Genomic DNA, 24,473 nt, shown 5'->3' with positions numbered 1-24,473 from the left:
GATTTAAACATGTTAACTGATTTCCTGAGGTAAGTATTTTGATTGCTTTCTGTTTTGACTCCTGGACTTTAATTTGAATTCAAAGATTTAAGTAGGCATGAGTATGTTATCTCATTTAGCACAAAATCACTCTCATATCATTCCAATTGTCTTCACGTGGGAGAACAACAATGGTGCATCTTATTGATGCATTGTTTCAGATTTAATTGATTTAACTGTCATCTGATGAAAATATTTGCTATCAAAGTTACTCTTTAGCTGCATTTTTTTGACTAAAGACTGAAAAATTTTGTGAACAAGAATGACCAGCACTTGCACTGGTAGCCTGTGAACTTTAAGAAGTTTGAAATTTTGGTATACCCAATTTGAGAGCAAGTGAGTCTTTTTAGACTTTTTAGAATGAGAAATGGCCCTGTAATTTGGCCAAGTAGAAAAAGGTTCAAATAAAGCTTCAGATAGATAAACAAGTGGAGAATGGATAAAAAAGTCAACAGAAGAGCCTTTCTGGGTTAAGTGCCAGACAGGAAGACACCAGGAATGGAAAGATTGCAAGTGTATTCCACTTGGAAAATGTGGAATTTGTGTTGTCCCTGGTAATTAAGAGCTTATCTTTCCTACCTCATTTTACATTTCTTCAGCCTTTTTGTGGGAAGAAGGTTCAGGCAGTGGAATTTTTTTTCCTAAACTACAAATGGATATGTACTTTGTACAATTCTTCCTGTGGACAGGATTAATTCTGGAAACTGAGTCAGTGTTGTCAGAAATTAATGTGTTTGTATTCTGCAATATCAGCCACCAAAACTTAATTTCTGTCTGCCCAGATCCTTAAGTTTATTTACATAAACCTGGGATTACTGGTTTTCTGCAAGAAATAAATGGAAGATGAAGTTAGTAGTAGCAGAAGGCCACTGCAAGCAGCAAAAGAAGATATTTATCTCCTGACATCATAATAATCATCTTAATTATCTGAAATTTAAATCAGTTGTTTTGAAATGAAATCTGATTTTTTTTCTCTTAAATGTACATAATCTTCATGCTCCCTGAAAACTTCCAGAAGACTTGCCTCACATAATTTCCTTCCAATTCTCTTTCTACTCTTTCATTTTACTGTTATTTGGGGGGAAGGAGGGACTTCTTGTCCTTGTTACTTACGTGTTTTGTTTCATGTGTGATTTCACTTCTGACAAAAATAATACACTGTTTACCATGGGAAGGAGGTAAATGTAGAAGTATCATGAACTCTTACCTTTCTACATGAATGTTGTGTCGCTCTCTCATTTTACACAACTTCTAGTACAGTTCCAGACTATTTGAATACAGCTGCCAATCACAACTAATCAGAGAAAATTACAAGATGATTTTGTACAGTGAACAAATAGACAAGAATGACACCAGAAAACTTTTCGTTTATACTTTGACTTTGACTTCCAACTCTCATCTCCTGGGGTGAAAAGCCAGTAAGTGTGTCAACTGGACATGCTGCCTGTATTTTTTCTATTGTCTTTGGCATACCAATTTAAGTCTACAAGTTACGTGATAATACTGTTGAAACATTCTATTCCTTCATCCAGAAGCTGATTTAACTTCTTCTACAGGCCACTGATTTCATCATGTGGGTGACTGTGGTTTCAGAATAAGCTTAGATGATCTTTATCTTATGTCTTTTGGAACACTTCAGGGTTAGTTGAGCAATCTTACTACTGACTCAATTTTATATGTTTTATTAACTTCCAGATCTTGTGTGGAAAGAGAAAAAATACTTAAAGATTATTTTTTCTTGGGTTGACTGTTTCTAGAGAAAATCCTGTGCCTTGTTTGCATTCTTGTTTGAGGTGTTTTTTTCAGCACCTTTTTTATTTGTATGCTATTGCTGATAAAATCCTAAAAGCATTATATACAGGTAAAAGCCTGGTATTAAAATTACTAAGGACTGTAAAAGTTAATACATGTATCAAGATCTATAGCCCAACTGATCAGCTTCTAAACAGTAAGGTGAAAACATTTTCTGAATCACTAACACCATGTACTGTAACCATGCCCACTTTTCTTGTATGTTAATTACTAGGTTGTCATTGCAAAACATATTTCAAACTATATTTCCAAGGTAGTGTAGCTCACTGAAAAACTTATGTACATGCTATCTGAGACATAAATGAGAACCTGCTACCATAGCTAGCAAGCCATAAAATAACCACTGACATAAATATCAACTTACATTAACTAGACATCTGAAAGAGAGAAGAAAAGAAAGAATACTATGGGGTTCTATTTATAAAATTGAGGTACTTCAATGCTAGTCAGTATATTTATCAGAAAGAGTCACATCTGGATTCAGGCTTTTAGTGGAGCCCATTTTAGAATGGAGGTAGGCAGTCAATGTTCACAGATGTTCAGGGCCTTTTATACCTGGATTTATGTTTCGGTTTTCATCCTTTCTGTGTTTGTCTTTAGTCAATTGTTTGGGGCCAACAAAACATATATTTTGTTTGTTCAAATCCATATTCAAATCAATCATGGGATTCAGATGTATGGAAGTTATGAAATAATATGTTAACAAGATAGCATTCATCAGAAGAACATTTTCAAAATGTTGGAGGATATGGTATAATGATGGAAGTGGAAGAAGTTATTGAGTTGTAAGGGTACAAAATCCAAACATTGTGTCGCAGTCAGCCTCTACTTAATGCAACCTGTGATCTGTAAATTTAGAAAAAGAAATGACATTTCATTTCTAGTCTACATGCTAAATTCAGTTACTTCTAACAAACATGCTGACAGCATACTTTTCATTTCCTCAATCACAGAGACAATGCATTTAACCAGTTTAATTGTTCAATGTGAATCAATTATGGGTACCAAACTAAAAAAACCACAACCATCCAAATTTTCATGAACATTTAAAATACATGTGGTAGTTGATAACATTTTTTGCATAGTATAATAATTTAGAATGGTTTTTTCTTGTTTGTTACTTGTAAGAAAAATATTTCTCTGAAAAATAATACAAAGATTATTGGTGTATTTTAATAAATTACATATGACTAATAAATGCTGTTAAAATTATGCAAAAGGATGGTCACAATGTATAGCTGGAGTACAAATGGTGATTTTACATTCAAATAACTATATTTTCTATTTAGATCCAAATTTGTAAATTCCACTAAGGTCAGTTTACTAGGTATTTAGTGTTACATACATTACATTAGTATTACTGTTGTTTAAAATTGTTGATGCCTTATCTTAGATTCTGTTTGTAGACCTATTTGCATCGCCATTAATTACAATAGAAGACATGCATATATTCATGAAGTCAATTTGACCTTAGGTAGTAGGACTAGGAAACACCTCTTCCGTAGTCATTTACTTCATCTTCTTGAACAGAAGCAGATTCATCATTGTATTATTTATAGACATCCCTAAAGACCATGGTCTTGCCATTTCCTTGTTCACATGGGCTGTGGTGAATCATGTCTAATGGCAATATTATAACTGAAACAGCTCCAGGGAACGATTTCCAGCACTGAAAGCTCATGGTATCAAATGGTGGGCTCTGTCTTACACTACTCATTGAGGTAATGATCTAGAGGTCTAAAAAGTTCATTTTTTCCCTCACTCTATTACTCTTATTCTTCTTCCTGAAACCAGACCGAATACTATGTGCTAGCAACTTTAATATTCAAACAATACTTATTTCCTGCTAGGTCAATAAACCTTGAGTGAATATTGGACTTCTAATGTCGCTTTATAAATTATTCTTCAGGGTTTATATTCATAGAATCATAGAATGTCCGAAGTTGGGAGGGACTCACAAGGATCATTGAGTCCATCTCCAGTCCCTGCATATGACAACCCACAGCTCACACCATGTGTCTGAGGGTGTTGTCCAGTCTCTTCTTGAACACTGTCAGGCTTGGGGCTCTGACACCTCCCTGGGGAGCCTGTCCCTGTGTTCCAACACCCTCTGGATGAAGAACCTTTTCCTAATGTCCAACCTAAACCTCCCCTGGCACATCTTCCTGCCATTCCCTTGGGTTCTGTCGTTGATCACTAAAGAGAAGAGTTCGGTGCCTGCCCTTCCTCCTCCCTTTGTGAGGAAGCCGTAACTGCAATGAGATCTCCCCTCAATCTCCTCCAGGCTGAACAAATCAAGTGACTTTAGCCATTCCTCATACGGCTTCCTCTCCAAACCCTGCACCAACTTCATAGCCCTCTTCTGGACACTCTCCAGTAGCTTAGTATCTTTTTTATCCTGTGGCACCCAGACCCGCACCCAGTGCTCCAGGTGAAGCCGCACCAGTGCAGAGCAGAGTGGAACAATCACCTTCCTCGCACGGCTGGCAATGCTGTGCCTGATGCACCCAGGACACAGTTGCCCTCTCGGCTGCCAGGGACACTGTTGGCTCATGTTCAACTTGCCATTGACCAGAACCCCCAGATCCCTCTCCATGGAGTTGCTTTCCAGCATCTTGTCCCCCATCTGTATGAACAACCAGGTTTGCCATGTCCCAGGTGCAAAATCCAGCACTTGCTCTTGTTGAACTTCATGTGGTTGGTGATTGCCCAGTTCTGCAGTTTGTCCAGATCTCTCTGCAGGGCCTGTCTGCCCTCAAGAGCATCAACAACTCCTTCCAATTTTGTGTTGCCAGCAAACTTACTAAGCAGTCCCTCAAGTCCTGAGTCTAAGTCATTTATAAAGACATTGAAGAGTGCTGACCCTAAGATGGATCCCTGTGGAACCCTGCTAGTGACTCGTCACCAGCCCAGCATAACTCCATTTACTAGAACCCTTTGAGCCCAGCCTGTCAGCCACTTGCTCACACACTGCAGTGTGTGTTTACCCAGCTGTATGCTGGACATCTTGTCCAGGAGGATACTGTGAAAGGCAGTATCAAAGGCTTTACTGAAATCCAAAATTATCACATCAACAGGCTTCCCTTGGTCAGGTAGGTGGGTAACCTTGTCATAGAACGAAATTAAGTTTGTTAAGCAGGACTTTCCCTCCATGAACCCATGCTGGCTGGGACCAGTGACTGCGTTGTCATTCAGATATTTTCTGATAACTCCCAGAACAATCTTCTCTGTGATTTTGCCAGGAACAGAAGTGATGGACCCCAACACCTTCAAAACCTTCTTCCCAGGGAATCTTACTAAGTGGTTCTCTGAGCAGCCTGAAGTCTGCTCTCCTCATATCTAGTGTTAAGGTCTTGCTGGCAGTTTTCTTCCTATTAGCAAATATTTTGAACCTGACTACTATATTTTAATTTCAAACACTCCAGGTATGTTTTGCTAGGTGTTTTTAAGATGGTAACATGATTTTGTTGTTGTCGTTTCAGAAACCAATTAATTAATTCATCTTTGGGAAAAATTCACGATCATTTGTAGTTAAATAGAATTGGCCAGATCTTCAGGTCACATAAATGCATTTCACTGCAAAGAAGTTAACTTATGCTAGTTGTATTTTAATTTTATGAAAAAATAATCTAAAAGTTTGTCCTAATATTGTCAAAGATTATGTTTGGTTCAAAAGATGGAAACAAAATGTGCATAACTCAAGATAAGAGCTCTGAGGAACAGATAAGCATGTTGATTACAGATTTGCTCTTCAACTTACAGTTCTCCACCCTTGATGATATAGTTCAAGAATGATCTGATATGCCCACAGAAATGCACTGAAATGCAACAGTTCAATACATGGGCATCTTTACTTAATTTCAAGGTTTTTAATTGAATGTCAGTCAATTACACAGTTATAATCCATATCTTATTACAAAGTACTATACACATGCATTTTAAATAACTTAAATTGACTTAAATATTTTTCCTTTTTAGAAACTACTGCAGCTAAGCAATCAATTGTGATGGGAACAGCCACAAAACTTTTATTACTTAATGTGATTATTTAATTGTAAATTTTAAAAAAAACCTCCTATCTTATTTGCTATTAAATCAACATTTCCCAACTTTAAATACTTTTCCAGAGTAAAGTATTTCTCACCATCTTATATAAAGAAGGTTTTTTAATGTTACCTGTCATAAGATTTTAGTATTCTCCAAAACCTGATTAGACTCACAATAGCTGAGCAATCTCATTTACTCTTTATCTCACCTTTTCCACCTTTACTCATGTAATATTTTCTTCTTCTGTGCTGCTTTGTATAGTGACTTTGAGGATAATAATGTGAAGTGAGTTTTCAGCTTTGTTCTGAAAGCTGCGAGAATTGTGGTCAATCTAATATCCTCTGACAGGGAATTCGAAATCTTTTGTTCTGTTTATTGAATTAGCCTGTATTCTGCTCCCATGAGCTTTGTTTTTCAGATTGATAGGTTCATGATTAATATGAAAGAGAGCAGCTGAGGATGACAGCCTCTTCATAGAGAAATATACTCTGCGGTATGTGGGAAAAACATTTCTTAACAGGACTTCCACATTTAGGATAGAGACCACAACTTTGGCCCGGCAATTTTAAAAGAAACCAGTAATCAGAATTTGTTGTACTTATACAAAAGTAATATGTTTCAGCAAATATTTCAAGCAGTTTTCAACGAAAAAGCCAGACCCTAATCATAATACCGCAGGCTGGGGTATGGCTTTATAGTCAGTTTCAGGTGGAAAAAGGCCTTTTTCAAAATTTTGAACAAGACAGTCATGCTATGACATTCTGTGACTGAATACCAAGTGATCCAAATGGGGTGATTTGATGGTCTGGTTAGCTTGAGAATCCCTCAGTGTAGATAGGTCAGAAGATAATAGCTTTAGAAAAATTTAACAGAATAGTCTCTTCTTCTCATGTAATTTTCTGTCTTGATGGACTCTGAATTCACAACTACTCTATCCTAAGAGCTGATACCTGTAAGACACTGGGAATGGTGAAAGTTGAGAACGTTACACACATGTGAGATGAATAAACGGCATGATGAACTATTGACATCAGAGATTATGGACTCTCACAGTTATTCCTCAATGAGAATATTCCTGCTGTTACAGGTATTTATATTAAGAATGTTTATCAAAATAATGTTTGAGAAAGTCCTAAGAACAACAGAATTAAAAGGAAAAAAGAAATTATGTAGATGTTACATGTGTTCCTTAAATTTTCCTTGTATTCATGGACTAATTAATGAATGGGGGGATTATGGTTCTCTTAGAAAATCAAATACAAAATTCCATTGATGTCTTTTACTATTGAATAGGCACTATAAAGCACTAAGGAATTGATGTCCATATTACATTTTTAATCTGCTTTATGGAAGATTTGAGATGGGTGTACAGCATCTCACTATTTGTTTGTAGTAGTCAGTTTAAATTGTTTCAGGGAACATACACATTATATATGAAATACTTAAAGTTCCAGCTGACTAAACACTCCAATTTCCCATCAGCTTCAAAGGTCTACAAACAAACTTTGTGCACAAGTTAAAGTGAAGAATTTGTATTACATGCATCTGACCTTTTTCTTTTAAAATGCTACTCTGCCTTATCTAGATTATAGATGTTTTGGATCTTTCTGTATTAAATAATTATAGGTGGAGGGATTAAGACCTTCATACATACTATTTCTCCACAATATATATTTATGGGTAGTCAGACAAGTTTCATTATTGATGCTTATTGTACCAAGTGTGAGTTCATGTGCTATGAACCCATAGCGTTTCAGAATATATGGCTTATAAAGCTGTTGTGAATGCCCATTAATACTTCTGGAGGAGGAGTGAAATATTGCAATACCTAGATGTTCTAGGGGAGACATACAGAGTTTAATATCAGGGTATGCATAATTGGGGGGGATAAATTCCAATTACATTCTTAAATTTTTTTTTTAATTATAATGTTTTTATCAACAAGAGCTGAAATGTTGTTCTGAGTTATTAAACAAAAAACTAAAGCTGTTAAATGAAAGCACATTCACTTGCTGCAGGTACGCATTTAGAAACATACCAGCAAGAATTAAAACCATGTAAGTAAGAAACGGTTGATTGACATAGGAAACTGTTAAAATGAAGTTCTGGTGGATATTGCTGATGATGCTGAAGTCAAAAGAATGAATTTTTTCTTTGTTAAAGGAATGTGATTTCCTTCAAAATAAACTGCATGGTGCTAATCCTTCTGCAAGTAAATGGGCAGATTTTAGAAGTATACTCTCAGAGAAAAGAATAATTGTATTCTGTTTTACATTAATATAAAAACAATTTCACAACATGAGAAAAAAGTTAATCCATACTCCTATGAACACTTGACCCATGAAAATCAAATCATAGCATTTGATCTTGCTCTCACTGAATTCAGTGTGTTCAATTTAATAGAAAGACAACCTCATCACAGCTAAGTCCAGCACTGGCCCTGCTGCTCTAATTAGACTTTAACAATATTAGTTTCTTTTTTCCCCTCATGTTTTTACTTCATTCCCCTTGACTGGAGTGCAATTTCACCAAAATGTAGTAGACTAATCATTAACTGACAGCAACATATAGTCTGAAACTTTAAATTGACAATCACAGCAGTAGAATACCAGAAATTTACAGAAGCATAACCGTTTCTTCTGCTGGGTGTGTGATAATTGTTTTTATGCTCATTTACATCCAGAAGTAATTAAACTCTACAACAGAACTATGTACTGTAGTGTTGATGCAAAGTCTGCTGTTTGGAAGTTATGCAAAGATTCCATGAAAACATCTCGGTGGGAACTATCGTTCATTTGCATTGTCACTTCCTAAAAATTTGCAGAAACATACCCTTGAAAGAATTAGGTCACACAAAATGTGGCCTAAGGGCTTCTCCTTTCTGTTTTCTCCAGTGGAGTTCTGCAGCTGATACGATAAAAAACTGTTCTACATCAATAATATTTTGAGTTTACATTTCCTGAAAAATTTATTTGACTTTAGCTTTCAGAGGGAAAATTTCCTTGTCTCTCCTTCCAGTTCTGTTTTCTCATTACAAACACAGTGGTGTTACACTGCACACAAAGGTGTAGAATAAATGTTGGCAACTGTAATGATCTTCTGAATCTTCTTCAGATGGTTGTAGTTAAAGCTGTGCATTAAAAATGCATGTTGCAGTAATGTAAGAAAATGATTACAGAAAACTTTGCTTTCCCTGGATATTACAGCTTGCACACAAATACAACTTCAAAGCTGAGTAGTTTTCTTTTTCATGACATTTCTTACCAAAGTCTCACAGTGTTTCATGATCACATGCACCTTTTCTCGCTAGAGGGGTAATGGGTAGCTGTTGTTTACTTGTACTTCTGGTACTGTGAAAAAAGTTGTAACAACATAGCTAGTACTTTTTGGATTGAAAATAAGCTAATTAATCACTGCAGTGGGCAGGGAAAAGCTAACTTTCTCTCTCATTTAGTCTTCTGAAACTCATTGATTTACATGGTGAGGCATGAATATGGCCGACAGCAGTATTAGGCCCTTCATTTCTTAATACTTTGTACATGCTTGCCTTGGTTACTTGCTTCTCTAGTTAGGAAATGCTTTGATATAAATAAGCATGCTTTGGTCCTGATTTTGCAATGACTTACACACTTGCATGACAGCTTCAGACCTATATCTGCTTTTGATACCATGAACTGCATCTTGTATAGCATACAGTTTATCTTATTGAGAAACTTTACATGAATTTTGTTGCATTCCATTTTCTGAAGCTTCTGATATATGTACTTAAGTATTTTATTTATCTCCCTTTATTTTCTCCTAATTGTTTTCTGATTCTAGGGGGTTTGTTTTTTAGCAATATTTTGCTTAAGTTTACAATGGTACAGATGATAGTAACATCTAATTTATGTTTGTTCACTTTGCCTTGTGGTCATGGCTATTTTTCTTGACTATTTGGAAGGACCTCTTGTGCGTGAAACACAGAAAGACCACCTTTATGTAATTTCTATAGATAGTGCAGTAAATAATATCTCTGTTATTGCAATATAAATAAATAAAAGGACAAAGAATAAGCTTGTATCACTTTTAGATCAGTTATTACATCTGTAAAAACATGAACAGCCATAAATAAATGAAGATAGATGCAGAATAGCCATCTGTTAGGAAGTTAGTTCAATTCAAAACACTTAAAACTTGGCACTGTAGATGTATTCATGTAAATCTGTATTTAGGCATTTAACTATCCAGCCTCATGTACAGATGTTCTGATTCACTGCAGCCTTCACTTGGGAACTGGTGAGGGCTCAGGACCTGCCCACTCAGGTCACTGCTGAAGATTGGATTCAGGTGCTAAACTTTGGGTCTCTCTGAAAACGTTGGCACAAGTTCATAGTCTAACAAAAGGTCTGTCTTACAGCTTCTTCCTTGCCAAATCATAAGCACAGAGGTCAAAAGAGCCTTTCTCCATGAGTAACTGATTTGATAATTACATAAAATCTCCATGATCATGAAAGATGTAGATTTGAAACCACATAGGCTGAATGATGCTGGACTTGTTTTCTGCTTCCTGGGAGGATGCTTCATCACTAGGTTTTCAAACAAGAAAAACTAAGGCAGCCATTTCTGCTCTTGATCTTTTTTTTTTTTTCCTGCCTTTCTGAAAATACAAGGTTTAATGAGTCACAAGATTATTCTGTTCTGTAAGTCTTCTCCCCCCACCAACTCCCATAACTTTTAAACTCATTCTCCAGGTTCAATGAAAGTGGTAGAGTTTCTGAAAAAATAAGCATCTGGGTAGAGGGGAGAGAGTCAAATTCATGCCTATGGCGAGAGAAATGTTGGTAGGGTACACAACACACACAGATCTTAGCTTACACTATCTTTGAGCTGGTAGAACTTGTGGGAAACAAATTATTATTGTAAAGAGGTGTAGCACAAAACCATAGGAAGCAGTTATCTTTACTGTCTTATGGCACTGCTTGCTTTTAAAGAAACCATTCACTCTCACCAAAAAGGAATGGCAACAGATATTCACCCTCAGGAAAATTTCTGAGCTGTAGCTTCAGGGTGCATGCAAACATTTAAGTCTGAGAGAAAAGCAGGATTTTAGACACCATTCTGCTTGCTTTTCCCAGCTGGATACCTCTTTGAGACCTGCTGATCAGCTCACTCACTGTTCTTGGGAACATGGCTCCTACTTTATGCCATGAGGTAAGTCTAGTGTGGCCCTACCAGTTCTCCTGCAGAGCCCACATGACAGATATTAAGCGTTGCAATTCCTAACTTGGTCTGAAATTTCCATTCCAACCATAACAGATTCATACCATGAAGTTATTTCCTGCTCTGTGTCTCTAATTCTGCCTGACTGTTGTCACAGTTGTCTTCTGTGGATGTGTGAAGTCAGTCTGTTAGCTGAAAGTTGGGAGTGCTACAGTTAACCTAGAAAATCAAGCTCTTGTCTTATTGTACCATTTCCCCTACAGAGCTAGAACCATAACCCCCGTTTCAGCTAATCTGAGCTGCAAGATATGGATACAATAGTAAGCATATGTAAATAAACTGATATTAGCCTGACTTCTTCCATGACTTCTGAGATTTCAGTGACAGTGGTTATAATCTCTGCCAGACAACTCTCCGCAGTTTCAGGACCTGTTGAGACAAATGGCTGAGGCACTAGATCCGATAACATGCATGCCTAAAATGACTTATTGACTTTTCAGCATTTTTTTATATTAAGTATAGAGGAGAGCTTATGCCTCTCTGAAATGAGGATATTGCCAAAACAGGAAGAGATCTCTGGATTACTGTTTTTTTTTTTATCTGTACAATTAAAAGGAAGGATGGGGAGAGGCTATTGGTACCTGTTCTCTCATGGGCTAGTAACAGCTTCAATTCACCTCCTCCATCTTAAAAAGTCAACACTTAAGCTGATAGTACGCATTCCTGTAGAAGCCCTGTGCTTGCATTAACAAGGTGGACATTCCCTTCTAATCATTTCCCAAAGTAAACTTGTAAGTAGGTGAGATTCTTACTCAGAACTGTAAAGAAAAGATATTGGGTCCTAGCTACAGAGGTGCAGAGAATTTTATCTACCTTTTCACCATGTTTTGCTACAAAATGACAGTGACAACTCTACAGGCTCAGATATAACAAGTGGGATATTTTAAATTACACTATGGAATAACTATGCTAATCCATAATGCACATATTCATATAAATTAGAACCTTGAAGGAGCATAATTAAGAAAATTAACTAATCAAATTAGTTTACTTGACTTCCCTTCCTCTGCTTTCAGCCTTCGTTTTTCTTTGGCTTCTAGTCCTCCCTTGTCCACATTCTTGTCCCTAGGACAAGAATTGTCTGTTTTACTTATCAGTCAAGTGCCCAATAAAATTTGGCTGTGCTAGGACAAGTCATTCAGGTAGACCTTTCCAGATATCACCACTCAGTGACGAAATTTCTTGGTGACTCATGAAGAATTTTGCTCACATGAATTTATGGCAACTAGTATATGTTGTTATTTTCCCTTGAAATAACATCCCATAGTTTCCTTCAAAAGTCATCATTCGGCACTAGCTGCTGTTGTCCAAAAATGCTCAGTAATATTTTTCTGAAGCAGAGTTTTCTGTTTCTCTTGAGGTAGTGCTTCCACAGGTACCAGTTCAGCATTGCAGCTGTAGAGTTGGATCAGAGACCTGCAGCCATCAGCATTAAACAACATAGGAGGTGAAACAGCCATCTGTGGCCTGCTGGAGAGAGGAGATAAAGGAATTTTGTGAGGTGTTACTTCTCCCTTTCTCCTGGAGGCTGACCCTATCCACTGAGCAATATGCATTTCAGAAAAACTAGAAAGGAATGTTACTCCTGAAAGATGTCCCACTTAGATATTAGCCATGCTGTCTTCCATGTTGTCTTTTCAATGTGTCCCAAATTTACCTGTAAATAACCCTCAAGACTTTCCTTCATAGGAATGGCTATTTTGTTGTTATTAATGTAAAGCTAGTTATAATGTGTGCATGTGCTCTCAGATCATCCAAGTGTGAGAAAGCATATTTAAGTTGCCAGGGAAGAATTTTCTTGACAGCTTTTTACTTTTGTTCATTATAATACATGAAAATGCAAATTTAGAAATATTGAAGCACATTGTGCTCTGCCATGCTATTTAACTGTTTTCTTGGCTGTTAGTTATAAACCTCTAGGCTGTCTGAGTTGACCAAGAGCATTCAGCCGTATCACTTCTTCTCTTGCCTCTTCTTTCTTGTCCTGACATGCGCGTTTGTGTGTCTGTATGAGCTGTTTTCCTTCTGAAGCTGAATAGTTGTAGTCTTGTCAGGCACCAAGGCTGGAAGGGCTGTAAAATGAGTGACTGATGAATAAAAAACTAAGAGTGCGATTACAAAATGTAGCATGTTTTAGCTACATCTTGCAGAAAATAAGTGGTCCTATTTCCCAGGATTGTCTGGAGAGTAAAAAATTATAACATTTCTAATCCTGTGCCTTACGGCTCTGGCACATGTAGCAACATGTCAGGACAGCAAACACTGAAATGACCACTGCAAGGGAGATTAACTTACCGTAACTAGTGTATTGCCATCAACCTGTAGATACAGGATATCTGCAGCAGTTTAGGACAAGCAAACACAAATTCACCTGAGATGCAAAGATTCCTTTTCAAGCTTTTGTGTTCAGGTTCACTGCTTTTGTAATGAAGTGAAAGGCTATTAAGAAAAATATTACAAACTGAACTAGAAGTGCTGCATTGTTATCTGTTGGGTGTTTTCTACATGATGGCACCTGTACAGGTATCATAAAGTGTTAACTAGGGTCCAATTTACACTGCTGAGCATGTCATGTATCCTGTTTGCACACAGAAAAGCCATTTTTACTTCTATGCTTAGTCCCAGAATAGATGAATTTGATGGTCTTTTTCAGTAAATGCATAAAAACAAGCATGGCTATAAGAGATTATGTGCTTATGGATGATGGCAGTTCTTCAGGTGCAAGCAATGTAAGAAATAGCATCATTTTTCTTCCTGTGCTCATGCCAACAGTAAAACTGTATCACAGACAATGTAAATCAGAAAAATATCTTCTTAATTCTTTCTCCTGTAGCTAAAACCTATGATTGCCTTTTATTTTTTCAGAAAAAATACTATTCGGAATGGGAAAAAAAGATCCTGTGTTAACAATTTTTACTGGAACAACACCATTTACTTAAAATAATGAACACAGTAATAAAGTGTAATAAAATAAATATGTATTTTTAGATACAAAAAATCATTTTCTTTTAAAATATTGGAATATATATGCTTGTGGTTAAATAGATAAACACTGTGAAAAGGGTAGGAGCGTATTTTAAAAAACACAGTCCAGAGTCTATGTTACCTATAATGGCGTAGTAAATAATGATTTTATATTGGATAGTAAATGAAGTGATCATATAAAAGTTGTGTAAGTGGCAAAACAAAAGGTTTTGCTGTGTATTGCGAGAGTGTGGCAGTCTGCTCAGTCTAAGTAAGTGGTCTAAGTATGGGTCAAGTTACTGGGAAAACGTGTATCTTCTGTCTTTGTACATGCCTACTGATGTCATCAATAGCATAGTTACTGTTAACTGCCATTGCAGTCCAGTTTCTTTCTGGTTTTTGGGGGGGCTGGTGTTTTATTTTGTTCATTGTTGGGGGGAGGGGTCGTTTGGTTTGGTTTTGGTTGGTTGGTTTGTTTTGTTTTGTTTTTTTTCAAATTCAGCAGAGTGCTGCTTCTTAGACAAATGAAAACAGGAGGTAATTCAGGAGCTCACAGTATCAGCATCCTCCACTTTTTAAGTCCCAGCAGTCTTGATGGCAAGCTGGACAAATAAGCAGTCATACCTGAGATGGTTGACTTCTAGTAATGATTAAGATGGGTTATGCATTTTCACAACATGCCACCAACCAATCTGCCTTCCATTGGTTTATCTCAGGAAAAATGTTTGGGGAAATATATGGTTCCTCAGTTCACTGAATATCAGTAAAAAGTGCTAAAGGTTTCTCTGAAGGTAGATATTTAAATACCAATATTTAAAATAACATTTTAAAAACTGGATTAGGTAAGAACAAGATTTGACGACCTCAGTAAGCTACACTAGAGACCTCTCTTATCCCCATTCCTCAAATTGTTCTTCTTTCAGCTTACTTAATAATTTCAAATGACACAAAAAGATGCAAAGATTAAGTATTTGGGATGTATATCTGCTGTACTCCATTTTAGTTCAGCTGTAGTTTCATGGTAGTGGTAGCATGTCCTCACTAAACTGTGTGCCAGAAAACACAGGAGTGCCTTCTTGGCATATCAACATACAGTCGCTTCAAGCATCATTTCAGAAGACTGAAGTGATATGCAAGGAGAGTAGGTTTCTATAACCTGAGATATTAGCTTTTTTTGCACATAGCTTTATCTCTCCCATCTACAAGAAGGGCCAGAAGGAGGATCTGGGGAACTGCAGGCCTGCCAGTCTGACCTTGGTGCCAGGGCAGGTTACACAGCAGATAATTTGAGCAACATTACATGGCACATACAGGACAACCAGATGATCGGGCCCATGGGTTTATGAAAGGCAGGTCCCTCTTCACTAACCTGATCTCCTTTTATGACAAGGTGACCTAACAAAATAGTTCTTATTCACTTATCTTTCTTCACACTTAATGCAGGGAAAATGTTGAAAAAGATAAATAAGTTTTGTGAAAGATTCCCAAAGCTTAAAAAAAATCAGTTCTGCATGTGGTGTATGTGCAGTTCTTATATTGCTTTCAAAAGGCTTCAACTTTCACAATTCAAAAGCAGTGAACCTGCAGAAACACCACACCTAGGGGACACAATTTTCTTTCTTGTCTGTTTTACATTCTTGTATCTGAAGACTACAAATTATAATTCATTTTTGTTGTATAAAAAATTGGCTTTTTTCTGTTTGCTTGAAAAGCTGTTATAAATTCAAATGTATGCTTTTCTTAATGTAAAATGAATAGCTGTTAACTAGCTTTTGATAAGTATTTTTATGTCCTTGCTGTTCTTCATAAAAGGAATGTAGATTCGCATCTTGGGAAGGTAATCTTATTTTTTTTTTTAATCTGCCATATACATTGATCCAAGTGGAAAAACTTGGAAAGAAACAGATCACTCAATTTACTTTTAGAAATATATATTACAAAAAGTTAAAGAGACATCTGAAGATGATATCCTGATCCTTATAGTACAGATATCTGGGGATCAGGGTGTTCCTTTCTGCCAGGCTTGGGGATAAAATAGCCCGTTCCTGTTTCAGTGCTAGCTGTCCTTTCAGCTGCATAAATTCTGTCCTTGTCCGATAGCAATGAAAGAAATCTTGGCAAATCCACACAGTCATTCATAGCTTTCATCTCCTTGTCTTTTCTCAAATCACTGCTAAAACATCCTCAGTTGACTTTGGGTCCTTGCTTATTTCACTTAATTAGGGAACAGAAAAACAGAAAAACTAGAAAACTGGCAACTTCATGCATATCCTATAACTTATAGGCATATCTAAGAACAATCTAACACAATTTTGATGGGAAATTTTAATATACTAACCTATTTTTTATATGGTTCCATTCTGATAACAATAAAGGGTTCACCCTTCTGTCACAAAGATAGGAAAGCAATTGTTGAAGTCATTAGTTGTCAATTAAATTTTTGATGGGCAAACTATATCAATAGGGTCCTTAAATGGTAATGATTTTGAACAGCGAATTTAGACACAACAAATTCCACTGGTATGTGACAGATGTACAAAAACATCAACAGTTACTAAAATGAAGTATTGAATTACTGAGCTTTTTGCTTGTAGAGAAAAACCTAAGGCTTTCCCTCCAAAGCACTTTGGTTCCATTAATAAAAATCTTCCAATGTGGGAAGGAGGATAGATTGTCAAGCATCTTGAGTTTAAGTGTGAATAAACTCAATGTTAAAAATTGGCTGTTGTAGGATTACGTTTCATACTGAAATAGTCAATCTTTAAAGTATTTTAGGACTTTCAGCTTTGTCACTTTGAATTACATTTAAAAATTAATTCTGTTTATTCCACACACATGCAATGATTTGTTTTTCCATGGTTTTATTTCCTTTTGCATTAATTATGCTATATTTGGACGAGAAATTAATGTGATGAACAAATGTATTTCAGATCAGTCCAGCAAAGCTATGCAAATTTTGCACACACAAACATGATTTCCAGCTAAAAAAGAACAGTCTTTACTTTGTACTAGCTTACATACATCCAAAACAACTGGAAGAACATCAGATTCACATAAGTGGTGCAACTCTTATTGCACTTTAAGCATGATTTGTGACCCAATGTATTATTTTGCAACAGTAAACAGTGTACCAAGGCCACAGAGATCTCAGCCTCCAGTTTCTGTTCCCCTGTTCAGCGTGCTGTTTATCTAAGATAATTAATACTACTTTGTTTGATATTGATCAATAGCACAAACACAGGCAAATTTCAAAGTCTAAATTCATTGGAGAAATTCAAGTACTTACAGAGGAAAAAAACCCACAATAATATTCTCTTCTTTTTTATCTCATCGGTCAAATATGTTTGCTAATATAATTTGTTACAAAAGCTGTGATTTCTTTTTCATCTTTGCACTTTTGTTAAAAAAAAATAATAAAATAAAAATAAAAAATCTGGGCTTAGAAAGGATTACATCTGATGTTGCTAACATTTCCTGGAAATGGAAAACTGTGATAACAGCTGCTGTGTTGGCTCATTTTCAGTTGGGTTTTTTGGTATGTTGGTTTCAATTTTTTTTATATACTGCAGCAATTTACAAGTAGTTACAGCTTTCTCTAGTAGGCTTACATCATTAGCAAAACATCGTAAGTCAGTCAAATGTTTCCTTCCCAATCAGAGCACTTCCTCCACTCTACTGAATTGTTGACTTTCTGAATAGTATTTATAGTAACAGCACTTACATTTTAAACTAAATGCTAAATTATGAAATACCTAAAATCTAGCTGCATATGGAAGATAACTATAGAAAGAATCTATATTTTATGCTGAAGCAAAATGCCTTCAATGAGAATTAAGCAAATCTTGGAAGCATCTAATTTAGATAGATGATGCCTAGCTGATTTATATCAGAAGTATAAAATTGATTTTTTTTTAAGATCTATGATGAGCAGAAATGTCTCTGTATTAGTATTCTTTTTAAACTCCAAGCATACATGCCTTTCTTCTTCTATTGAAACATTTTTCTGCGATCTCTGCAGTACTGTAGCATTGTAAAGTGATAGACACTCAACACTGGTGATGAACAATAGGAGGAAGAGCCAAGTATAGCAACAGACAAGGAATTCTGAGTGTTGATGGTGTCAAAAACCAGACCTGTGCATATTCAAAGATTTGGCCTCCTTAAGGAGTACTAGTACTTTCACCTTTAATGTTTTAAAGGGCTTTGAAAGATACTTTTTTTTTTTTAATTATGTTTTCATAGTTTCAAGTCAGGGTGTTGATGAAATCTTGCTAATTTTTCAGCCAAATCTGTGCCTCTTTCTTCGGTATATGATTAAGCTTCCAAAAGCGATGTTATATAGGTGGGTTAGAATCTGCTACTGTGTCAAAAGTTTAGGTTTGTTTTGCATCAAAAGAGATAATAGTTCTCCCTGTGAAGTTTGTAACTTCAGCAAATCCTTCTTCACCGAATAGTTTTTAATAATTAAGGAGTAGCACTTCCCTTCATCACATTCGAAATGGCTGGTGAAAAGCTCTGCCAGCTCAAGGGTATGTCTACACCATTTCTCTTTCTGGCATTACTCAGTGCTGAGCAACTGCAGATATTTCAGCCTGAGCAACCTGACCTAACTTTGAAAATGGAGCTGACTTTGAGCAGGGCATTTGGACCAGATAGCTCCAGAGGTTCCTTCCAACATAAATTACTTTATGAGCTCATCTTTCCAACGCTCAAGCTTTGTGCACATAACCTAGATGTGTCCTAAAAAACATTTAAAACTGGTATTCACGTTGATCTTAGCCTTCAGGAATAGAACACAGACTTTTCTGTCTGGGTTAGTAACAACCAGAAGTCGTAACCTCCTGGTGGCTCTTCCTTCACCTGACTGAAATGAACTGGCACTGTCCCTCTGTTTCTTGGCAGACAGCAGGGTTTCAGAGTCTTGCCCTGTGACTTTTCACAGACTTTCAATTAAATGAACAGAGCGACCGAACTACCTCATCCTTCCTGGAGCTGACAATTCAAAGTGCCGTTCTGAGTCACGGCGAGAGGAGCGGTGCAGAGGAGTCCTCCTCCCTCCTGCCGCACTGACTCACCAGGGGCTTTCATTTTCCACTCTGGTCAGGAGGCCAACATCTTTTATGGCAATTAAACTAATCCTAACAAGAGGACTTTTAAAACTTAATTAAGCTCTGAACTGTACCTGAACAGTGCACTTATGCAATGTGAACCCTGGCATAGATGCTTGTCAGTCTAGAGCTGAAATCAGCTTCCATTTATTTCTTGATCTTGATGCTGACTCCTAGAAGGAAAAAAGTCTTGAAATCTTCCACAAAATATTTTCATGGTGGTTTTTTTTACTGCTATACTGTATATTGTTCTGGGACGGGCTTTTCTGTAGAAATACAATTCCATACTGAGAAATATATCTGCACTTTACCATCACTGTCCTTTTTTTTTGAAGTAAAAATCTTATTCACTTAAGCGGTCAGCATGTTTGATTACTGTAATCATTGTAATTGCTGAAAATACCTATTGCTTTGACTAGGATGTACTGAGAAGCTTAAAAAATATTTTTACTGTACTTAAATTTTACCATCAATAGTACTTTCAACATCTACAATAAAATGTCAAAAAGTATGATTTTTGACTGATCCCTTCCATGACTTGGAACAAGTCATTTTACCTTCCAGTATTTGTGTTTCTCAAGATTCAAAAAAGGAGGAATGATGCCTATCTTTCCAAGCAGTTTTATTGATTTGTGTGCAAAAAAATCCAAAACCATTATACAAGAGCTCTCTATAACAAGTAGTATGAACATTTCTGTTAGGACCCACTTGTTCCAAGACAACAAGTTGAAATATATGTGTGTGTATATATGCACTTGAAAGTTCATCAAGGAAGAATAAAAGTATGGCCTTTGAGTTACAATTTGATTAAAAACATTGCTTAAGCTGGGGACATGCGGCTTCCTTCAGTCTCTTCAGAAATCTCTTTCAAGTATTATTGCATCCTCCAACACTAAGCATTCCTCAGATATTTAACATTTGGGGAAGTTCTAATATCCCAAGATCTATGACATCCCTCCAACAATGGTGTATGAAAACTCTGGTTTTAATTTGTACTTCTTGTGAAGCAGAACCTTGGGAAAGGCCACCACCAGGTGCAAGCTCTGGTACCCTTGAGACACTTACAGACAGGTACTTTGACATAGGCAGGGGGTTAAAAACACCTCTTCTTGAGGTACAACCTGCCTTGAAGTGAAATCTAATAAACCAAAAGGATGTCTCAGGCACTTTCAGATGCTTACAAATGTCCACAGATACGAATAGGTCTGACTGAGTTTTAAGGGTTGGTTTACCTTTCCTGTCTATTCTAAGGCTTCAAAACTGCTACATCAAGCTCTTAATGGATTGAGAGAAACTTGCTTGTCTTTCTTTAAGGCAATACAATTTTATATTTGTAGCATTACCCAACTGAAATTTTTACATGAAATGAGATGGAATACAAAAACCACTAGAATTTCCTTAATATCCTTTATCACAAAGAGAAGCATGTCTACACTCAAATACAAACCACGTTTTAAAGCAAAATTTAAATCCTCCTCCGTTCTCTGCCAAATGCTGCGTTCAGTCCCTGAGGGTGTGAGCCGGGTCTCCTCACTGCAGCAGCGGGCCCAGCTGCCGGCGGGGCAGGGAGTGCCGCTCCTGCCCTTGGCGTGCTGGGTGATCTCACCAGCCAGCACAGGTCTTGACAGGTGTAAAGCCTTTCACTTTACGGACCATAGAATCCCTGGTGCATGATTTAGGAGACTGGAAACTTCTTGATTCAGGAAGGAAAAATGAGATCTTTTCGTGACTGTATTCGTCTCGATCTGTTAGTATTCCTTCAGTGCGTTTCTTCTAAACACAGAAATAGAATTTGCTCTGAAAAGAGTTCTTGATGCATGCTGAATTTGCCAGACATTTCACTTCGAGACAAAAATATGACAAATGTGCTTCCCAGCATTTTCTTGTTGATTTATTCTCCCTCACAAAGGACAACTTCATAAAGAGCTTGAATCAGATCCATGTTCACACTTTACATATGCAACATTTTTGTGGCTGACAAAGTTGGCTTCTCGTGCAAACTAATTTGGAAATAGAGTCAGACCAGGGAAGGGCATGCCGAAAACACTATACTTCAGTAGCTATTTTTTTCCAACTAATCATCATTATTATTATGACTAGCTATTTACCCTCAGGTGCATTGGTCAAATCATTCTGACTCATCTGTGTAGTGGATGTCGCCCCATTGGGTTAATGATTATCTTTTTTGTCTGAAAGATTTGTTAATTCCCATAACTGGATAGGATAGCTATTTTAGTGCTTACTAGGTGACCTCGATGCTGACATAACCCTTCTGGTATTGTTGGTTGTAGCTTGTATCATGACATTAATGTGAATTATGGCTGTCTTGAGGATACAACCCTTCATATAGCACAGATGGTCTGAAAGAAAAAAAAATTGTGATGATGGTCTGCACATCACACATTCAGTTTTCCCTTGCAGACTATTTCTTTTATCATTGCTTCATTCTCCAAGGCACTTTTTAGTTAAGCATCTAAGACATCATTTATTGTATAGATCACACTTTTTAATAAGGACCGTAACATGGGATTCTGGAAAAAACCTCTGGTACCAGCATTATTACAGCATCTTGTTGGCCTCCCCCAAGCTTGCTTAGCAATGTGTCACCATTACTTCCAGAGAACTGATTTTTTTACTACTTCTTTGAAAAAATTATGAAAGCTGCGTAAGCTCATTAGCAGAGCATGTGTGTAGGTTTAAAATTACAGATAATAGACAAATAGCTGGAAAGTTAGTAATTCCTTTATGTACTTGCCAAGGCTTAGGTCAAGGTTCAGACTTTCCTTTGCTCAAACCAGTGAAATCAGAAATAGCTCCAGGTGTTCTGGGGAGTGCTGGCAGAGCACACGCAACACAGGTGATGAGGCACAGTTGATCTCAGTTGTTTTCTGTAAGAACCTTGTTTAGTCTAAATTGTACCCAATAGTGATACTTAATAGCTCTTGGTGGTTTTGTGAACTGTTACAATCTGTTATTTCTAACATTACAGTAAAGTTGTTGTAGTAAATTTTGATGTCACAACCCTATGTTCTCATGTCAGCAAACATGAACATGAATAGTTAACATGTCAGTTAACAGATGATAGGGAAGCATTCATGTGCTTAAGAGTAATCATTACAAAAAAAACTACTGCCATTCCATTCAGAAGCCCGGTCCTTGCATGTCACATCTGCATTTGTGTAAATATTTTACAAAAAGCAAAGTAACACAAATGTGTGTATCACATTTGAAAAACTGATATACATATAATTAAGTTGGAGGGTAATCAGATATTTTACAGGAAAATTCAGCAGAAGGATGATCTTCACCAATGTTCATCAGATCTTTCTTCATGAGCATGATTATTCAGTTTTTACTGGTAATAAAATCACAAACTTTAGATCCAGATCCTTGGGCTTCAGTCCAGGTGAGGATGTGAGGAATGGGTGCAGTTGTACATCTGCACCCCATCAGCCCACGGATGTGGAGGCAGCAGTGGGAGCAAAATTGAACCTCGCCGTTGCGTGTGCCGTGTTTCTAATGTGCAAGTCAGGCACTGCTGGGGAAGCTGGTTATGTTGTCTTGACAAGTGTGTCCTTTGCCGACTGGCTGAGGGTGTCACTAAGCAAGCAGCGTTATTTGAGATGATAAATGTATGACATGGGCACATTGCCACTGCTGCCCAGAGTGAGACCACTGACTGATTGTGTGTGGACAGCAGTGTGACAGCTGCTCCACCTGGCCACTATGCTGCATCTGATTCAAGTACCTTATGCTCCTACCAAATCATTTTTTGATATATGTCTTGGAATATACCCGTACTAAGATAGTTTTCAGAAAATATTTTAAAACAATATTAAATGTATTTTCCCCCTTTAAATCTCTCAGCATCATTGCAGGTGGAGTAATTTTTTTATTCTTGTATTTTCTGTTGTCACAATTGTTAACACTGACTTTTTTAAAGAATCAAGCTGCATGTGAATGTATGTCATCCTTGCTAGTCTGTGTTAGAGAAAACAGCAGTAAATGTTACTGCATCTAGGGGCTACAATAATTTGTTGTTTTGACATTGACTTAATTTTACACATCTTTTAGGGAGCAGAAATTGTATGAGTGCTATGTTATACTCCAAATATCTCTTATAGGCCACATGGCATCCCCTCCATCAGAAGCAACCTAAGTGTGTGAATATTATGTGTAACATGGAACAATCACAAAACAATGCCTATTTAAGATTTCAAACCATAACAAGTCTAGCTTAAGTCACATTTTGTAGATAAGCATTCACTCATCTGGCAGAATTTTGTCCTAAATAAGCAATGCTAGAAATAAAGAAGTAATCGTCTTAAGAGATTAACTGTGTAAGAGAGAGTCCACCTTTATCTTATAAAAGAATGTGTTTTCTTTATTTTTATTAGGATTTTAGCTTAGATAGTGAAGTAATGCATACATAAACAAATTTTGAAGCCATATGAAGTCAGAGCCTGAGCAGAGCCTTCAAAAGATATGGAAACCATCCTGTTTTCAAATTCAGCTGTTTTGTGTCATAAAGTTTCTAACGAGGCACAGTGACTGAGCAGTGATTGCAATTTCCTATGTCATTATTTCAAAGCATAACAGTAAATTTAATATAATTCTTTTTTCGGTTTTGTTTTCTTGACCAGTTAATTCAGGCGATGGAATAGACTACAGCCAGCAGAAGCGTGAAAATGTTGGAGATCTGATTAGAGAGACACTGGAAACCTTTGAACGCCATGGTGGAGAAGCTGCTTATATAAACATCAAATACATGATCCCTACTTACAAGTCGTGCATGCTAAACTGAGTTGTACCAAATGGGATGATTCCATTTGTGTTCTAAAAAAACTGTATCTGACTCTGTATGGTATCTTGTTAGTCATGCTTTTTTTCTCTACAGCTGCTAAAATAGTGGCTTCTGTGGCATTAGAGTGTTAGCACTATTGTGAACAAGGCTTTCCAATACATAAATAGTGCCTGTTCCTCTGATTACAATGGTGTACTGTGCTTATTTGTTCCCTGAAAGAATCACTCCTTTATAACAGCGCTGACTCGAGCAGGAATTGGAGTTAAACCTTCACTTGTATAGACAATAAAACTATAATTTTCATACGCAATTCAGCAATTGCTGTTCTGTGTCCGCTTGCCCTGAGGGTGATGTCAGAGGCTGTAACAAGAAGAGTTTATGCTGACTGCTTAATAGGTGTTTGTCATGGAAGAGAAACACCAGTTCAGCAATGCCTCTCT

At 36.8% G+C, this 24,473-nt stretch overlaps 1 protein-coding gene across 3 annotated transcripts in view; it reads left to right on the top strand.

Moving 5' to 3' along the window:
- PACRG (parkin coregulated) overlaps positions 1–24,221 on the top strand; it is a 243,531-nt gene extending 219,310 nt beyond the window's left edge. For 2 of the 3 annotated variants that reach the window (XM_071806367.1, XM_065835899.2), the window contains one exon: positions 23,873–24,221. In XM_071806367.1, the coding sequence (XP_071662468.1) occupies positions 23,873–24,033 (161 nt within the window). In that variant the 3' untranslated portion in view covers positions 24,034–24,221. Of the gene's footprint in view, positions 1–11,012; positions 11,089–23,872 lie in introns of all 3 variants that reach the window. The other variant, XR_011738337.1, reaches the window with a different exon arrangement.
- The last annotated feature ends 252 nt before the right edge of the window (positions 24,222–24,473 follow it).

The sequence above is a fragment of the Patagioenas fasciata genome, chromosome 3, assembly GCF_037038585.1.
Source record: "Patagioenas fasciata isolate bPatFas1 chromosome 3, bPatFas1.hap1, whole genome shotgun sequence".
Lineage (NCBI taxonomy): Eukaryota > Metazoa > Chordata > Aves > Columbiformes > Columbidae > Patagioenas > Patagioenas fasciata.
The sequence above is the reverse complement of the archived record's forward strand: the minus strand, read 5'-3'. Positions and strand labels throughout refer to the sequence as shown.